The 19,478-nt window shown below is 37.7% G+C and overlaps 1 protein-coding gene across 18 annotated transcripts in view; it reads left to right on the top strand.

Moving 5' to 3' along the window:
• Positions 1–17,988, top strand: part of kcnma1a (potassium large conductance calcium-activated channel, subfamily M, alpha member 1a) — a 200,571-nt gene extending 182,583 nt beyond the window's left edge. For 7 of the 18 annotated variants that reach the window (XM_026224319.1, XM_026224322.1, XM_026224320.1 and 4 more), the window contains 8 exons: positions 3,255–3,368; positions 5,825–5,908; positions 7,325–7,455; positions 9,081–9,275; positions 9,771–9,889; positions 10,785–11,009; positions 12,932–12,960; positions 14,600–17,988. In XM_026224319.1, the coding sequence (XP_026080104.1) occupies positions 3,255–3,368; positions 5,825–5,908; positions 7,325–7,455; positions 9,081–9,275; positions 9,771–9,889; positions 10,785–11,009; positions 12,932–12,960; positions 14,600–14,751 (1,049 nt within the window). In that variant the 3' untranslated portion in view covers positions 14,752–17,988. The remainder of the gene's footprint in view (positions 1–3,254; positions 3,369–5,824; positions 5,909–7,324; positions 7,456–9,080; positions 9,276–9,770; positions 9,890–10,784; positions 11,010–12,931; positions 12,961–14,599) is intronic. The other 11 variants (XM_026224332.1, XM_026224331.1, XM_026224338.1 and 8 more) reach the window with 3 other exon arrangements.
• The last annotated feature ends 1,490 nt before the right edge of the window (positions 17,989–19,478 follow it).

Here is a 19,478-nt window from a genome sequence, read left to right as displayed (position 1 = left end):
ATCCAGCAATGAAGAGTTTTCTTGTTCTCAGATTATTCCCAAGTAAACATTTGCACCAATAGAAATAACAAATGATAAATTTTTCTTCCATATTTTAATTCCAATTAGGCAGAAAGACAGTTATTTATTATTATTATTATTAATGTTACATGATTACACATCATAATTTCATTTTCTTTAAGGCAGAAGGATCCATATAAGAAATGTATTTAAAAAAAAAATACCATTGTATTGAAATCTTTATGAGATAGAGGTGTAACAAATTACATCATACCACATCACTCTGTAAATATTCTTGCCCTCAGCACCTCGTCGTTTCAGTGAGGCTTGTTAAACTTGTGCAGAAGGTGTTATTTAATAAATCAGCTAGCCTTTTGCCAGGAGAAAGTACTACACTGGGCACTACTAGAAGTGCTTTAGGGGTTTTTGAATAAAGTACACAAAGTCCAAGCTACATAATGCATTACCATTGAAAACTACAACACAAGGCAGAATTTAGAGCATGGCTTTAAGGTTTGTGTGCATGTCTGTTTGAAGGGTTTATAACTTAGTGTAATTGATGTGCAACAATAAACACATAGTTGCACAAGACCAAGTGAAATGTGGTTAGGCTTGATTTACTGGCCTTAAATTAGATTTGTATTTAATAATTTTTATGTCAAATGTTAAAGATAGTAGACAGTTTTAACATGTTTCAATTATATTGGGATATTTTTGTAAAAAAAAAAAAAGATCAAAATAGTATGTATAAACTACTGTAAACATAAACAATCTTTTTCTGCTTATTAATACTGTACTGGAGACGGTCTTTAATATTGTTGCTTCATTGACAACTGTCTGTAATATCACTCTCTCAAATATAATATATTTGTTTGGAGATGCTCAAATCTGAATATTCAGTTTCGTTTAATGTTAATTTTTTCAGCTGTGTGTGTGTTTTTCCTTAGTCCTGTGTCAAACGTCTTTTTTTGTTTTTATCAAATGTAGTCAACTTTTAGTTGCAACTTTTAGTTGCTGGCCAGCCTAAGGCACACCTGTGCAATAATCATGCGGTCTAATCAGCATCTTGATATGCCACACCTGTGAGGAGGATGGATTATTTCAGCCAAGGAGAAGTGCTCACTAACACAGATTTAGACAGATTTGTGAACAATATTTGATAGAAATAGGCCTCTTGTGTACGTAGAAAAAGTCTTAAATCTTTGAGTCCAGCTCATGAAAAATGGGGGCAAAAACACAAGTGTTGCATTTATAATTTTGATCAGTGTATTTTCCTGATTTATTAAATTATCAGAAATATAAACACCCTCTATACACTATGTAAAACTCAAAAGCTTCTTTCAAAAGCTGAAACAGTGATATTGCTAATATTAAAGCTGCAGTAGGGAACTTTTGACGCTCTAGCGGTTAATAAACAGAACTGCTTGCGTCTTGCGGAAGAACATCGTAGCCGGAACTACTTCTCTCTGTTTATGTCTATGAAGAATCACAAAGGTACTGGGTTACTCAGCTGCGATACTCCCGAAGCAATCTAAAATAGTCCGAATATAAACACTTATTATAGGTGCACCCTAGTGATTCAGGACAAGCTAAAAACACGGTTTGGAAAATGGATTCATGGTGTACTCGCTTATTATATACATTTTTCTACATTTTGAACACAAACAAAGTTACGGACCGCAGCTCTGATTGGTTGTTTTTTACCGGGAGCGGATGACTTTCTGCAAATGGCAATAGGACCACTGGGAGGAGCCAGAGGAGCTTGATTTTTTTCACAGATTATCTGTCTCATATTCTACTGTCAGGACATAATGACAGGTTTAACAAATATGTAAAAAATAGATTTTTTACAAAAGTTCCCTACTGCAGCTTTAATTCCAAGTTATATTAATGTCTTTTCATTAAAACAACAATACAAAATGTGCAACCTCAATTGCAAAGAGTATAGATGATCTATGTTTGTAATGATTTCAGTTTAGATCTACAGTTAGTCTCTGAGAAGGTTTTTTTAAGCTCCATTTTAGTCACATCAACGATATTGTATGTTGATTTAGTTACTACTGATATTTAATTATTCACTGATGTTTTGTCTTCGTCTTGTCTTAGTCATAAAATAAATATTTTTTATCATGATTTTTTTTTTATTGAAATTAACAATATTTTTAGTCAATATTATAATATTATGACTCAAAATACTCTGTTTAATACAGACACAAACCAGCTGTTTATTCATAGGGATCAGAATATTGTCTTAATCTGGTTATGACAGAATATTACCAAATTCCGAATAAATATCAGAATATCATTGCATGTATATTCTATATTCATGTATTTTCAGAATATTTTTGCATTGTTCAGACGCTTTACAGTGTACCAATACCAGAAAAACAGTATAATCAACAGTAACATTGCTCTTGTTTATTGGTATCCAATTGCGCTTATTTATCAGCTGATGCTAAAATGCTTTTCAGTATGCCAGATGGTTGACTCTGGCTGTCACTGCATATCTGATGTCTTCACAATTCACACAACAGGAGACAGGATCATTCTCTGCACATTTAAGATGAAGTCTTCGTCTCTTTCTGTTGTATATTCTTTTGTTTAGAGCTACAGAGAGCTAGTCTATTGAACTTCCCCATTGAGAAGGACGACCCTGTTCGGAATTCTGCAGCCCTTTGAAAACTTTGTGACCTGAATCTTTTCCCCGCATTATGTTTGTCACTGTAAAAACTATACGCTTGCATTTTTCTCCAGTCTATGGATGTCAAAACAGGGCCAATGCATTATGCATATAGCATTACTGATTTAAAGTGTTTACTTGTCAGCTTGAGGAAATGCAAAAGTGTCAAGTCATGTGAATTCATACTCTTGTCACTCCTGCTTGTGTTTCATGGCGTTTCACATAAAAGGTTTTCAGGATCCACTTCACCAGTTTTATGGTAACAAAATGAACAGCATATAAAATTTATACCTGCTAGTTGATGGAAGGCAGCAAATGCTAAATATGCCTGAGCTGACCCTTAAAAGTGAAGGATCTGTATTTCACTGTTTTGGACTGGAGTGACAGTCCACTCGTATCCTGCCACCACAAACTCTACAATATGTTCACTACTTTTAGCATTATACCAAGAAAATCGTATTTGCATGGCCTGACTGTTAAGCTACTGATTTGGTCACCATTGCAAACCTTGAATCTGGTTTGGCACCATTAGCAGAGTGAAATGTGACAAGTCTCTTTCCTCTTTCTCTTCCAGGTTTCACACCTCCAGGGATGGATAGGTCATCTCCAGATAACAGTCCAGTGCACGGCTTAGTGCGGCAGACATCCATCACCACGGGATCAAACATCCCGATCATAACTGAACTTGGTGAGACGCGACTGCAGTCATACTGCTAACATGTCAAAGTCAAGTGTGATTAGAATCTAAACTCCCGTATCAAGCCACGCTGATGTGTTCCTTATGAAGTGTGTGTCTGTGATGTGTGGCGCACCTGAATATTTCACAGACTTGGTCAATGTCGCGTCCTCATCAGTTGTGCCTTTAATGCACTGGAAGAGACCTAGGCTTATAGGGAGTGAAAAACATATAGTAGCAAAATGGATTCATTTATAAATAACAATGAGGGTGGCACTATTACCATGGTGGGGGGACTCATGAAAGTTTTAGGTCTCAGAAGGCACTAAAGCACTAGAGACCGGTCGCTACAATTCTCCACTGACCCAATTACAGCGAGTTACACCAGAAAGGCTGCAAAAAATAAAGGGCCTCACAGATTCTTACAACTTCATGCAAAACACGCTCCTCACACGCACACATACACACATGTACTTCTTGTCCTCTTAACACGAGATCCAGAATCCTCCTCCCTGAGGGGTTGCAAAGTCCTACATCTTGGACACATGGGGCCTGATTTACTAAAGGTTTCTGGCATGTTGGTAGGTGAAACAAATATTCAAAAAGAAGATAAAACAAATCAAGAATAATCTGTATAATCTTATATGAACGCTCTCCATTTCATCTGTCATTAAAGATATTGACTAGTATTTGACATTGACTAATTTAAAAGCGAGACTTTGACTTTGAGTTGAGAGGATATTTTCAGCCTCTTGGCAATGTCCTTCTGTAATTCAAGAAGTAGAAGCGGGATGCTGAAGCTAATAATACTCTCAAGAATTGATAATTATAATAGTGTAGTTAACATGAGTTGCTTCATCTAAAATGTTTTTATGAGTAAAAGTAAAGTAAGTAAAGAAATGCATTGCCCACACAAATCACTTGAATTAAATTAAATGAATTTCAGTTGTTGATATAAACTACCATTCAGAAGTGTGGGGGCAATTTTTTTTTTTTAGTAAATTTATACATTTAGAATTTATTATGTGACTGTACAATATTTTACATAGTTACATAGGAATTTTTGTTAAAATAATTTTTTTTTTTTTTTTTTTTAGAATGATCAATACTTAAAAAAAATACCCCCCCCCATTATAAACAATGCATTAAATTACATTAAAGACAAAAATAAATTAAACAAGCAAAAGAAATGATTACTGACATGTATCTGGTCCACTGATGAAGTCATGGGTCAAGTCAAGTGAATTATTTATCATTAATAATGACTTTAGGAAATAACTGACTTTAGGAAAAGGGGAATAACCAATGACATTTGAGATAACAACTAAAACAGCAAGCCCCGCCCCATGACTGACAAAAATAAAATTGTTCGCGCGAGCAGAGGTGAGATGATCGAGCGCGAGGATGTGGGGAATGAGCATGCGCGCGAGGGCTTTTATTGTGCACGAGGGCTTGTATTGCAGAGTATATGTCACGCGCGCGAGAGTTTGAAATGAGCTCGCGGACTCCCGTTTCTTCGCATCCGATTCAGTTTTCCTCTCGCGGAAGCCATATAGCGCGCGCGCCAGCATCAGTTGTATGCTCGGTTATTTTTGTCATTTATTTGCCGTCATACAACATGGGGGCGTGGCAGCATCGACGATTCCATTTTTTAATTCGAAGTTTGAGACTGTGACTTAGTTTCGATCGATTTGGATTTATTGGACACCCCTAATATGTGGTAATTTCCAAGTAAAATTGTGTAAAATGCATTACTTTTTGTCATCATTATTTTTTTATATAAATACATGGGCCATCAGCTATTTAAAAAACCCACATGGGTTGATCACTCTTCAGCTGCAACCGTTTTCATTGCTGCATCACCTGAAGTCTTGGCTTTTCTCCAGTCATTTTTCTTTATTTTTTCATCCATTTCTTTCTCCTATTCTTGTCTCACAGCATTCTGTCATCTGTTCAGTGGATCAAACTATACTAAGTTTTTGTTGTAATAACTCAACTAGAAGTTCTTTGCACAGACTGAAAAACGTTTAGCCTAAAGGTAGCGCAAAATGTAACCCAATGTAATTCACTGCTATTTTTTGAAACCACAACTTTATCAGCAGATTCTGTACACAAGCTTTTGTTAAATCAGGCCTGCAGTTTTAGTGTTGGAATATGTGCGATTACACCAGAAACATGTTGAAAAACACGTTGAGAGTGATTCGTTTTCTCTTCTAAATGGTTCATAGTTATCTTTCTCCTATTTGCAGTGCAGTAGATACCTAAGCCTGCACGACATCCCCGTTATCATGAACAAACACGGCCGAACTGTTCCATGGAGTTCTCACAGAAGCGCTTCATCCTGACACTGTACCTTTAGATTTCTAATCCCACTCTTGACATGATACACTCGTTTATGCTTTCTCTTTCTCTGGCTTTGAACTTGTTTCAATAACTGTCTCCCCTCAACACTGTTTTATCATCATTAGCTAAGCCTGGCAAACTACTGCCTTTGGTTTCATTCAGTCAGGAAAAAAACAGTGGAACCAACATACAAATGATAACAGAACTGGGTAAGCTGAGCCTTTGTCCTCCGTTACTCTGATGCACTGCCTCCTTCATCGGCTTGTCTTGATTTCTCTCGCTGCAGCTGAGGCCTGCTCCCATGGCATCACTTTGAACACATTTTTATCCTTAGTTCTGGTTGAAATTGACTGTCTTGTTTTTGGCCTTTTTTTAAGGAGTTTTTTTCTTTCTTTCTCAGAGCATCACTAGGCCTTTGATCATGCGAGTCTGTCCTTGTGGCTGTTTCCATAGCATCTCCCTGCAGTTCAATTCTCTAGCCCGGGCTCCTTTTCATCAGCGGCCTGTCTGAAAGACTGACATTTCTCTTCCTTAGCTCACAGGAAGTCTGGGAAGAAATCAAATTAGAAAAAAAAAAAAAAAAACAGATCAAACCTTGCTTTAAGCTGTTTATTTTTATTTATTTATTTTGGTGCTGGCCCTAATCTCTGAAGCATAGATTTTGAAAGGAGGTGAAACAAAGATTGTGTGAGGCTGTGTTCAAACCGAGCTGGATTTCAGGGCATTGTCTCTATACATTGGCCGCTGAGACCATACACAATAGCCTCAAAGCAATCTGACTACTGCTGTTTAAAAACAGGTTCTTTTAAATAAGTGGACCTAAATTTTTACAAGGCTGCTCTGTAACCTGAGGGTTTTTTGTTGTTTTTTTGACAATTGTAAATCACTTCAAGTAATAGTTTACCCAAAAATAAAAATTCTGTCATCATTCATAGATCTCTGTGTTGTTCGAGATGTAGAACTAGCTGTCTTTGGTACAACACAAAAAGAGACATTTCAAATAATTATTTGACTATTGTCACTTTTCTCTATGCAGTTACTATGAGAATCCAAAAGCTTAATAAAAGTAGGTCATAATGATTGTATACTATATCCCACATCTTTTGAAGTCATACAATAGCTGTATGAATAAAGAAAAGAATCATGTAATTCTTTATTTACTGATGATCTTCCCCTTTAATGATCTGTTTCTTTTACCACTGTGACTGATGTATGATGTCAGTCATAGATTTATAAACAAACTATTCAGATCAGTTTTGTGAAGTGATTCATTGAAAACATCTGGCTCCAAAGAACAATCCATTTACACATCAGACATCACAACTTCTCTCGGAAACAGAGATTTCATTATGTAAACCATCCCTTGCAAATTATTCAGATTATTCAGAAGTTAGATCCACCATTTTTGGGTACTGCATTGTGCAGATATCACTATTTCAACCTGTATTAATCTCCAGAATGCATGCCCCACATGCATGCAGTTTTTATTTTATTTTTTGACTTCATTAACCCGTTTATTGCTGGTTGGTGAGACATTTGTCACTTGTCACCCTTTGAAGGACATCGATTGACTCTTCTAAACAGTCGTTTTGCCTGAATGTAAACCATTTCTCTTTGTGCTGCAGTGAATGACTCCAACGTTCAGTTTTTGGACCAAGACGACGACGACGACCCAGATACGGAGCTGTATCTGACCCAGCCGTTTGCCTGCGGTACCGCGTTCGCCATCAGCGTGTTGGACTCCCTGATGAGTGCGGTGAGTTAGTGGCTAAACAGCTGATGCGTTGACACCTATTCACTGATTTGAATTCCTTTAAACAGATTAGCATACATAAATCCGTTAAAGAAATTATCCGTGCAGAATAAGTAGATTCAGATCCTTTCATTGTGTGAAGGATCCTTCATATTATCTACTAGGCTTCAAGATGATCTTTCCGTTCGTATTCAAAAGCAGCCAGTGATTTGGTGAACAAAGCAACCTGTCAAAAGGTGCACAGTCATTTCTCTCCCATCATGGTATGTCATATAGAATTACATGAAGGCATGTCTCACTGCTAATCCTCTGAAATAATGTATAGGAAAGAGACATCCTCCGGCTGTGCAGTGCTTTAGATGTAGGGCTCAGGCGTTACCAGTAGGCAGAGGTTGGTAAATGAAATGCCACATTGATCAGACAGCACTGTCAGTGGCGGTGACATCAAAAGGAAAGTTGTTGCCAAGACTCCTCATATAATGTGTCATGAAATGAACTTTCAAGAGTCTTATTAGATCTTTTAACAAGGTAAGTGCTCAAGTTTTCTTTAATGGCATGCCTTGACACGCAAAGGTGGGCTGCTATGGGGTCCTACAGCTCTAATCTCCTAACAATCTCATCTTGGGTAGATTAGGAAAGATACCTTTCTTCCTTTTCCCCCATTCTGTCGTCTTCTTTTCTTCCCCCTCACCACCTACTACCGCTGCTATCCCCTTATCCATATGATGGCTTAATTCCAGTACCTTTCACTTTGAGTGAAGCTAGAACAAAGCAGCCTTCAAGTGCATTTCACTGTGGACAAAGGTGAAGCCTGCTAATAGACAGCTCTCATCCATCATTGGGCTGAATGCTGCTGTCAGGGGCCCGGAGAGGTGTCACTCCAGCACGAGCTTGGGGCGACACAGCCCTCTGGTGCTCACACCAACGACCTTGTGATCTTAGTGGAATCTTTTATTTTTATACGTTAATCATTTGACAACTTTATCATCAGTGACACTGAAGAACATTTGACGGACAAGATACAGTGAGTCCACAAGTCAGAAACCACTTTAAACTTGGAACTAAAATAACTTTTAGGATTTCAAATACACTACTGTTAGAAAGTTTAGGCTCAGCAACATTTCTGACCATGTTAACGAATGCATGATAACATGGTTCATCATGTTTTTTTTAAACATAGTTTAATATGCTTGCTTTACTTATATTATCTAAACTATTAAGAAATGCAAAAACTTTCACTATAGTGGTCTCAGACTTTTGGATCCCACTGTACAAGATAAATTGTAGATTATAACACTTGTTGTGTTATGAGATCTATTCTTCATTGTATGTTATCTACAATTAGCTACAATAATGATAATTAAAATGTCCTCGTGTGCAAAATGCTCCCCTGTTAAGCAAGGATGGTGTTACCAAAATGAATGTGCATGGGGAGGAGACGACGACGACAACAACAACAACAGCTGGCGTAATTGCATTCCCGTGTCTCTTCCCTTCCCAGGGAGTCAAATGAGAAGAGACAGATCAGGGTCTAGATAACAGTGCTCGGGACAGCTCCAAAATCCTGACTGTCTTGAGTTGTGACTCTAATGGCACTCACGTCCGGATCCTCTCCTTTATCTTGGCAGACATACTTCAATGATAATATCCTCACCCTGATCCGGACGCTGGTCACAGGAGGCGCCACTCCGGAGCTGGAGGGCCTGCTAGCTGAGGAGAACGCGCTGAGAGGTGGCTACAGCACGCCGCAGACGCTGGCTAACAGGGACAGGTGTCGGGTCGCCCAGCTGGCCCTCTACGATGGGCCCTTTGCAGACTTGGGGGTAAGTGAATGGTTAAGAGGAGCTGACACATTTTGGCACTTTCCCCCAACAGGGCTCGTTCCCTGTCCGATGCCTTCCCTGCCCGCTAATGCAAAGTGAACGAGCTGAACATGCAAAGATTGTGGGTAAAAAAGAATGCTGCCTTAAATCTTTCATGGTGTTTCTGTATGTGTAATGTAATCCATAAAAAGTATCTGTAATCTGATTTCAAAATGTAATATTCTCTTATTAAAAGTACTTAATTATTGGATTCTGATTATGTAATCCATGCACCCATTACATGTACCCAGTTATTCAGTGACTATCCAAACTGTTCATGTATTGCCACATACTTTATTATAGAAGTGTAGACATCACACTAGGATACAGATGCAAAATGAGGCAAACAACACCTGCTCTTGCACTCGAGTTGGCTCTATCATGCCTGAAATAGGCATAAGCTGATTTGAATGTTTTGAATGAACAATTAAAGCCCTATTGTGTGTTCTTTTTCAGGATGGTGGTTGCTACGGAGACTTATTTTGTAAAGCATTAAAAACATACAACATGCTGTGCTTTGGAATCTATAGATTGCGAGATGCACATTTAAGTTCATCAAGCCAGTGCACAAAAAGGTGAGCTGTCCATTTGACCTATTCACCTCTTTATCAGTAGTGTTTTAGCTCTTTATTTCACTAGGCATACAATCCATCTACTCCAGTACTGGGAAATAATAATAAAACACACATTATTATAAGCCCTGCTCTAACACCTAGTGTGAGGTTCCTTCCTTGGCAACATACTGTAGTAGTGCACCATATAAAAAATCCACAAATTTGTGCTTGCTTTTAATTATTCTTCAAAAGAATGATTTTAAAAAGGAAGACAGCCCCCCTTCCCCCCAAAGAAATTACAACTTAAATTGAAATTTATCAAAAGTGATAGGAAAGACTTTTTTTCTTCCTTCATGAATAGATTTATTTTAAAAGCATTTAAAAAAAAAGTGTTCTGAAGTGTCCCTTATTTTATCCAAAATCTAAGACACTGCCACATGTCCTCCATGGATAAAGCTATCCCATAAATCATTTTGCAAGCTCAGTGAATGTTTTTATCCAGAATGTTGGTTAGAATGAGGGGAAGCATTTTTAAACAGATTTAATCAGTAGTAAAAATGTATTTTCTATTTTTATTACCTTTTTAATTATGATTAAGTGCACTATGTATTATGTGCATATAACGTTTGATTATTAGAATCAACTGTATGAGTCCCTCGTGTGCTTCATGAGAGGATCAGGATTATGTGGCACATTTGAATAATCATTAACAGTGTTAGGATTTACTGGCTATGAGGAAACATTCAGAGCTTCCATGATCCTTCTCCCATCCTAGCGTCTGGGGTTTAACTATAAGTGGTGCAGAAATTTTACACTTTACCATAAAATCAGTTCAAAATTAAAAAATAAAGTTAAATGCTTTATTTAGTCTTAAATAAGATCATTGAACATGCGTGTCATTTTTCATTGTGTGCAGATATGTCATCACAAACCCACCTTATGAGTTTGAGCTGGTGCCCACGGACCTGATCTTCTGTCTGATGCAGTTTGACCACAACGCGGGCCAGTCCCGAGCGAGCCTGTCCCACTCCTCCCATTCCTCTCATTCATCCAGCAAGAAGAGCTCATCTGTTCACTCCATCCCCGCCACGAACCGGCAGAACCGCAGCAGCAAAGCACGTGAAGCCCGGGACAAACAGAAGTAAGTTGGCCTTCACTTCTTTAACCCAGCAGAGCGAGTGTGTTTGTGTGTGTGTGTGTGTGTGTGTGTGTGTGTTTGTTCACTTCTGTGGTTTTAGCACACTTTGTACAGAAAGGATGCTTTGTGTGTGTGTGTGTGTGTGTGTGTGTGTGTGTGTGATTGTACTCAGTGTTCCATATTCTATTTGTGAGTTTGCTTCATTATGTGCATGTGGCCCTTGCCTTGACCACACATACAACTCTGTGACCATTTGATCATTGCCTCATCGCCACTGCACCGTAACCAGGACCATGTCTGCATATTGCTGCTGCCTTTGTATAAACACAATCAACCTGTGAACTAGAGGTCTGCACCAGTTTAGATTTGTTAAAGTACAGGACTCAATTTAGGAATTTTAAGTGAATAAATGATTAAAGATACTATGAAATTTGCCAGTCCCATGCAGCCCTATAGAACTGTTTAGTTAATATTTATTAAAGGTGCAGTGTGTAAATTTTAGCGGCATTTAGCGGTGAGGTTGCGAATTGCAACCAACAGCTCAGTCCCCTGCTAAAGCCTCCCTTTAGAGAAGCTACGGTGGCCGACACATGTAAATAGGTCGTTGGTAAAGACGGCAGAGAGCAATGAGATTTTTTTACAAAGATAAATCAAGGAATTATATTTACTTAACTTGTCATCACATCGATGGTATTGCGATTGTTAATGTACTTGTTTATCATTGTGACAGTGTTTTATTCGCAAGAACAACAAAGTTATGAAACGCGCTCTGTAGGGCAGTTTGTCCGTTTAGGACTACTGTACAAACATGGTGGCTTCCATGTAAGGGGACCCGCAGTGTATGTAGATAGCAATAGCTCAATCTAAGGTAATAGAAACATAACAGTTCAGTAAATAAGTTTTTTATATACCGCTGAATACATAGTTATGTATATTGCATTCCTGTAAATAGATTGCTGTAAATATTACGTATTGCACCTTTAAGCTTAATAATGTTCCAGAAATTGAGGCAATTTTTTCTTCCATCAGCATTTGTTGCACTGTATAGGTAATATAGTCATTTTTGGTCTTTAATCCACATGAAAGCATTAATTCATTTCTTGCCTTCCTGTTTGTCTAATCATTGTCATGTCTGTGTGTGTGAGAGAACTGCAAATTGCATCATCATGTTTTTAGTCTGTGTTAGTGGCTTATTTTTAGTTATGCTCTAGTGATTTTTTTAATGTTCCAGGTTGGAACAGACATAATCATAGCATAAATGGTTTCACACCATCCCCAAATGCCTTGCCGGTGCAGAAACCCTTACGGTGTGTAAAGTAGTTTTGGATCATTTACGTGTTGATCTTTGAAAAGTTCCAGCTTTGAAACCTTTATCATCTACATACTGTACACCGTTTTCATGAAGCTGTTGATTTTGAGACTTCTCCTTCACCGGAATGAGCAGCTGCAAGGTATTATGTATGGGGTGTTGTAAAACCCTGCATTGATTTCAGTGCCTGTTACAATGCGTGCCTTAAAGTTAATTCAACGAGTTTAGAGTTTGTAAGATATCCCCCACCCCCACTTAGAGAAAAGGTTATATTAATTAACCTGATCTAGTTTCCCAGATTTGAGAAGCACATTATGTCCTTTTCAAGAGTTTTACAATACTAATTGTTTTTAACTGGAAAAATAATCAGCTCCATCATAATATTTAATATTAAATTAGCTAAATAGTTTGTAGTCTTAAGTCCTAAATTTGTAGTAGTAAAATGAATTTCATAAGAATCATTTTCCATTTGTGTAAAATAAAGATGGTTATGATATTTAATTCACAATATATAACCAGACTAAAAATGTAGAAATATATGATGTCAGTTCTGTTTGAGACCTGTTACTTGCCTTAAACGCCGTAAAACTTACATAGACCACTTTTTTTCCTAAAGTGCAACAAGGATGAATAGAATGGGCCCAGGTATGCAAGTTAATGATTCTGCATGATACAGCACCTGTTGTGGGATCTTTTAATCATAACTTTGTCCTTTGTGGAGCACTGTTATGAGAGGGGATTTTGATTTTAATTTCCAAGGAAATCATGCCTACTTTTCACCTTTGCTTTCTAACTGAAAGCAAATGGCTGCTGCTAATGCCTAACTCTTGTCATGCTCAGGTCCATCCCAGCATTGCATGCGGTTGACTATCATCCTCTCTCGACCGCCATCCATCTGATAGGTTCCAGTAGTCCCCCTTGACTTGAGTTCCTCTTGTTCTTTTACCTCTCATTAGGTTTTCTTTCTCTAAGACAAACTGCATTGTGTGAGAGGTCAGTGTGTCTGCACATTGTTCCTACATGTAGATTATCAAAATGTATTTAAGGCATTTGGAAAATAATAAAATCTGGTTTAATGATCCGTTTCCTTTGTTAAAACAGATTCTATAAAATTATCTGAAATGTAATTAAAAAAAATGCATATTTAATATAATTATATGTACAACATTGTTATTATTAACTATTATGATTATTTAAATAAAAATAATCGCATTGCACAACATGCAATATTTGTTAAAATAAAAAGTCAACTTAATTTTCTACAGATTTTCTGTTGTTCAATAAATATAGAATTTAACGTTTTGACAAATGGGAAACTACCCCTTGTGTCAATCTCCAGATTGGTTGATTAACCAGCCTAGCCAGTATTGTTATGCATCGGTGGCTTTTCTCATATTCACCACCTTGCGTTGTGCCTGAAAACATCTTTTAATTTAAGTAAAAATATATTATTTTATGACCTCTCGTGGCTTACGGGTGCATTAATGCAAAAACGTAGATTCGGTCCGTTAAAAGTTCCCCACTCAAACCAGGCGAAAGTGGTTTCACGTTCTGCTCTCAGCCCAAATTCACCTCAAATATCCGTGTGAGAGAGGGGAGCCATGATGAGAGTCCCTGTGCTGCTGAAATTGGCTCTTTTAACCCTTGCGGAGCCAGAGGATGTCTTGGGGCGATGTAAGTGCCAGCATCAGTAGTAAACTCAGGGGAACGGAGCGAGGTGGCTGACTCCTTGCACCACCTCAGGCACAGCTCCACTTACATCAAACGACTGCGCCGTGACACTCTCCCCCTGCGGCTCATCGCAGCCTGACACTCCAAGGTGTGCAGCACATTTCAAGTTGGAGGAATAGTTGGAAATGTTGAAGTGCTGGAAAATGACACTGCCTAGGAGAAAGTGAATGTGATGGAGAAGGCCTTACGCCTGGCTTAAGTGCTCTTAGGACACATTTCAGAATTAAATGCCTGATTTCAGAGACCTGATCTTGAGAGAACGTGCTCAAATACACAGCATGATACAGTCCTTCCTATTTGATTACAATATGGCTGTAAATGCTTTTACATACTGTACATTTCGCTGCTTCATGAAATCAGTAATAGGTCCAACAATGTGTGTTTCACCCTGTCTTTCTGAATGTGAACTCAAGTTCATGTGCTGTATAGAGAGAGAACGAGAGCGTGGGATGATGATTTTTTTTTTGTAGAGATGCATGACCCTGCTTTAAAGATATGATATTAACGCTGTGTTTGTCGTCTTCTGCTTCTCTCCCGCCCGGCTGTCTCACAGAAAAGAGATGGTTTACAGATGAAGCAGAAAACGCATACCCAAGGAACATTCAAATCAAGCCCATGAGCACTCACATGGCCAACCAAGTCAATCAGTACAAATCCACTAGCAGTCTGATTCCACCTATCCGAGAAGTCGAAGATGAATGCTGAACGAATCCCCTGCCTTTACCATTACAGAGGGACGTGGGTCATCCTGCTGTAAAAGACGAGCGCTAATCGCGAATCCATGACTGTGATGATGGCGACACATTGTTCTTGCTCGACTCGAGGGTTTGAAGCGTATGAGAACTGGAAGGGACTTCCAATGTGTATACCTTTAATTTTACTTCCATAATTTTATATATGTATACATAGTGATGTACATAATGACAATCAAGTAAGGATTGTACAGCCCCTAGCACTTTTTGAAATTATGTTAACAGACAAACAAAAGAAAGTACTTCCTGTGATTCATTGCAATACATTTCACCTCTGCCATGACCTGACTCCATGCAGAGGGCGCTATAATGGAGGATGAGGGTCACCGTCGTTCACTTCATCCAAACACTACCCAAAGATCAGCCCTGCCGATTGAGTTGCGTATCCGTTGTCACTTTCGTTTTGCACTACCACATAATAAATCGGGCACTGCTTGCAGAAGAGTCAAAGCTTTCCCTGGGTTCTCCTCTGAGTTTGGGGCTGACGTCACAGGCTGAGGCTGTTAACTGAAAGGTTTTGTTCAGGGAAACAAGTGCTTGTGTGACTGTATTTGTGCATGGTGTGTGCCGAAGGCTGCCTGAAGTAACCTGAACGTGTGGCTCAGGAAAGGATGACCATTTCCATCCATACAGACCATTTAGGCACGTATACATGTGGAAATGTTTGCTGTACCTAATGCAAATGGCTGTCCCCAACGTAGCTCTTCAGAATTGGCAATACATTGAGGATATGCACTACTTCTGTTGCTGTCTTTCCATCATTCATGACTGCTGGTGTGGGAAACTCTGTTATCGAGGCTTATAACACGTTTGTTTGCGTCTGCGACTCTGCTGTTAATACGACTGAATGGAACACTACTGTAACCTGCTGATAATTCAACAGAGATTGAGCTTTAATGCTGAGAAAATGAATAAAATATACAATTGAAAAATGCCACGTATTGCGAAAAGTGGGCATTAATGGTTCCTCCTTTGGGTCTAGCCACTGCCTGACACAGGGTTGGCACAGGGGCAGAAAAGTGCTTGGATGTTCCCTGTGACCAACAGTGATGCCTTAAACTCAATCATAATGTTTAATTATCAGCCAAAGATGTAACTTGTGGATGATTCTTGCTGTGGTCTGAATGGATTTGAACGTCACTCACTTCTATCAAGGCTACACGACTATGTTGTACCTTTAAGTAGAACATATATTGATACAAATGCTTCACAGACCTTTGAACTTTGCTTCAAGTGCTCTGTCAGATTTATACATAAGTACATACTTATTTTTTATCCATGAGCGTAATCATTTTGTACTTATTTTTATACATATCAGAGAACTTTATTTCTAAATGTATCTTAAAGATATCTTAATAGCTACAGTGCAGAGCGGTTCAGTTTCTTCAGTTTTACCCCTGACAACACAACATATCGCATAACATCACCCGGGACACGTCAAAGATCTGTGAACCCGAGTCAAAAGGTACAATTTCAGCTTGCCATCTGGAGTGCTCTTTGATACTCACACGGGCTGCTTTGAAGGGCTTCGAGCTCTACTACTAAAAACAGCATACATGCTTTCATTTTCATAAGCTAACGGAGATGAAAACCAATATTGAATGACTGATGACACTTTTCTGTAATTCCAGGTAAAGCGATGTTGATCCTCAGACAGAGATGAACTCAGAGATGAGGAGGGGCTCTGCTCTTTCTGTAATGAGTTAGAGCAATCATTGACCTAAATTAGGTCTTAGTAAACAAACAAACAAAAAAAGCATGCAGAAGTACTTGTGCAAAGATCATTTGATCAGAAGCGAGCTAATAGGCTGTAGATGCAAGAAAAGAGACATTAGTATTCATCCATCCATTGAGAAAAAGAAATAAATAATCTGTTGTATAAATTCTGCCCGTTCTAGTCCACGTTCTAAAGTAAAACGATCTTTATTGTTTGTCTACTGGACAATTAGGCTTTGTCCTGAAGTGATTTTCTGAATTGTGATTATAGTGGTGTTACACTTTGTAGCAAGTAGATTTCTTGATAAATGAAGAAAAAAATACAAATGTGAGTAAACTATGTATAATTGGATTGTCTACATACTTGCTAGCTTAAAAAAAAAATATTTTGAGCTAAAAAGGAATCCATTGGAGTTAAATGTCCAATTTATTTATTGTATCTTCTATGTAAGGTTCTTTTCCTGTAATGAACTACATTACAAAGAAATGCCAATGGCGCGGTCAAGACAGCAGGTTTGATTTGATGAGAAAAGTGGAGATGCACGATGAAGAAAGCAAACTAGCTCTTTCTTTTTGAAGATTATTAACCATCAGGTTTTTACATTCCATTTTGTCATCAGCGTTTCAATGTTACAATCACATATAGTTTAGAATATCAAAATAGGTTGTTTCTTTACAGACCTTTTCGAAACATACTCGGGTAGCAATCCTGACAACAAAACTACAAAGAAAAGCTGGCTTATTTAATTTTTTTAAATGGTCGTAGCCCTTGATACTGTTATTTTCTCCACTGCAACAAATGTGCAATGTTTTAATATCATGCAATTTATTTGTACATCTTGTGAAGATACTACAGTGAACACATATCACAGTTTCTACTGTGCCATGAAATGTATCCATCTACTAGCATCAGTCAGTCATTGGTCAGTAATACTGGATTAATATCATGGCATCTAATACTGGCATGGAGAACATCCAAGCCATCCTTGCCTCCATGCCAGGACAGTGCCAGGCAGTGCAGGAAGACCAGAGGAGGAACGCTGGAAGACCCACTAGAGCGAAAAGTGGCATTCAAACGGGCATGATCTGCCCATGCAAGCTGCTGAAATCCTAGCACCTTGGTTATAGATACTAAAAAAGTCCAAAATAAAAAAAGGCAACTGCAATGACTGAAAGATGCTGAGTTAAACTATGATGTTTAGTTGGATCACCTGTCAATGTATTCAAGAGTGTTTTAATTAAAGTAACGCATAAAGCAACCGCACTGATATGCTATGTAATACACAACTGTCATATTTTGGCTATTTTATTCTACTGTAAAGGACAGATTTAAGTTTTAGAAACTGTATAAAGAAAATAAACTGTAACGGAATAAGTACCTGGAGGGAATTAAGTCTTAACATGCTTAACTTGCATATGGATTACTGTTTTGTTGCGGTCTCTTCTTCCACTTAAATAAATTATTAAAACATTCATCCATACATGTAATTATTGGCATTCATTAGAAGAAAATGGGGTTTCTCATAGCAGAATGACTGATTTGACTACTAGACATGAAGAAATTGTTGGTGCTGAGCTGATCTTACTGACTGTCAACTACTGTATAACCTGCTGATAAAACATACTGTCTTGTACAAAAAGTTTGTACATAAATTGTACGTTTTTTTTTTTTTTTTTTTTTTGTATTTTCTCAAATTAAAATGGATGTATTTGTGTTCTAGAGGTGACTGGTATATTGCGTCATTACTTGATTTACACTGTACATTTAAACCAAAAAAGTAAAAAAAAAAACAAAAAAAAAAAACTATTGACTAATGGATATTTTTAGTCCAAAAAAGTGTGTAGGATGACGTAGGGGACACACCTTTTGCAAACATCTGCCAATATTTAAAGATGTGCATTCAATGACAAATAACCCCACAAATCGTCTACTTCAGAATGTGTAGACTTCAAAAGCAAGTCATTTTATATCTACAAAAACACTTTTAGAGTTACAAAACACAATTGTGCTCCTTAACCTATGATTATAATGCTCCTCGGTTTCAGTCTATAAAAACAATGACTGTGTTTAAACTTTGCTCTATAGAAAGATATTAGTCTGGTCTTATGTGGCTTGTTCTTTTCAAAACTGAAGATCTGAGCTCAACCTACCGAGCCGAAATAAACAAGAGGAGGAAGTAGAACAGATGTCGGCTGTGCTCCTGATTTGTAGTCTGATAAGGGTGGCACCCTGTAGGTTGAAATTTATGGCTTGTTAGTAAGGACTGGCCCCTTTGTGAGATGTTTTCAAAATGATTGATTTACAATAAAGTGGCTCTCTGTGTGTGCACGCAGGCTGAACTGATTCAGATCGATTCCAGTGAAATTGATTGATCAGCCATTTAACTTGGCAGTATGTTTACTGAACGAAACCATGCAAGACCTATTCTCCTAGTCTCTAGCAATAAAACTGAAACAAGCCACACATCACAACAAAAACAACCACAGCTGCACCTTTTCTACTGCTTTGGATTCTAGTTTTATTAAAAATATGTATAAATGGCAATAAAATAATCGATTACACTTTATATTACATGTTTTCAACTACAATAACATTTTTAATTCTCTGAAGAAAATGTTGAAGAAACCATTTTCATGCAGAAATAGCTAGTAAATTTCACAAATAATAAAAAAGTTAACATTGAATTAAATGTGAGTTTTGATTTTTTTAAGTAGACTAACTGAATTACTATTTTCTGCAATGTTTTAGTACCATGTAATGTATTTTCACTCAGAAATATGTAGTGTGTGTGTGTGTATATACACACACAAACATCAAAGATTATTGGAGTATTACTGTAGTAGTTTTAGAAAAAAATAATACTTCACTGCTTTCTTTAATTGTTTGTGAAATATACTATGTACATCTGAGTGAAAATTATTTCTAAGTTTTACAAATCTATTAATATAATAATAGTACTTCAG

This window comes from Carassius auratus, chromosome 38 (genome assembly GCF_003368295.1).
Source record: "Carassius auratus strain Wakin chromosome 38, ASM336829v1, whole genome shotgun sequence".
NCBI lineage: Eukaryota > Metazoa > Chordata > Actinopteri > Cypriniformes > Cyprinidae > Carassius > Carassius auratus.
Note: the sequence above shows the minus strand (reverse complement) of the source record. Positions and strands in the feature narration are given on the sequence as shown.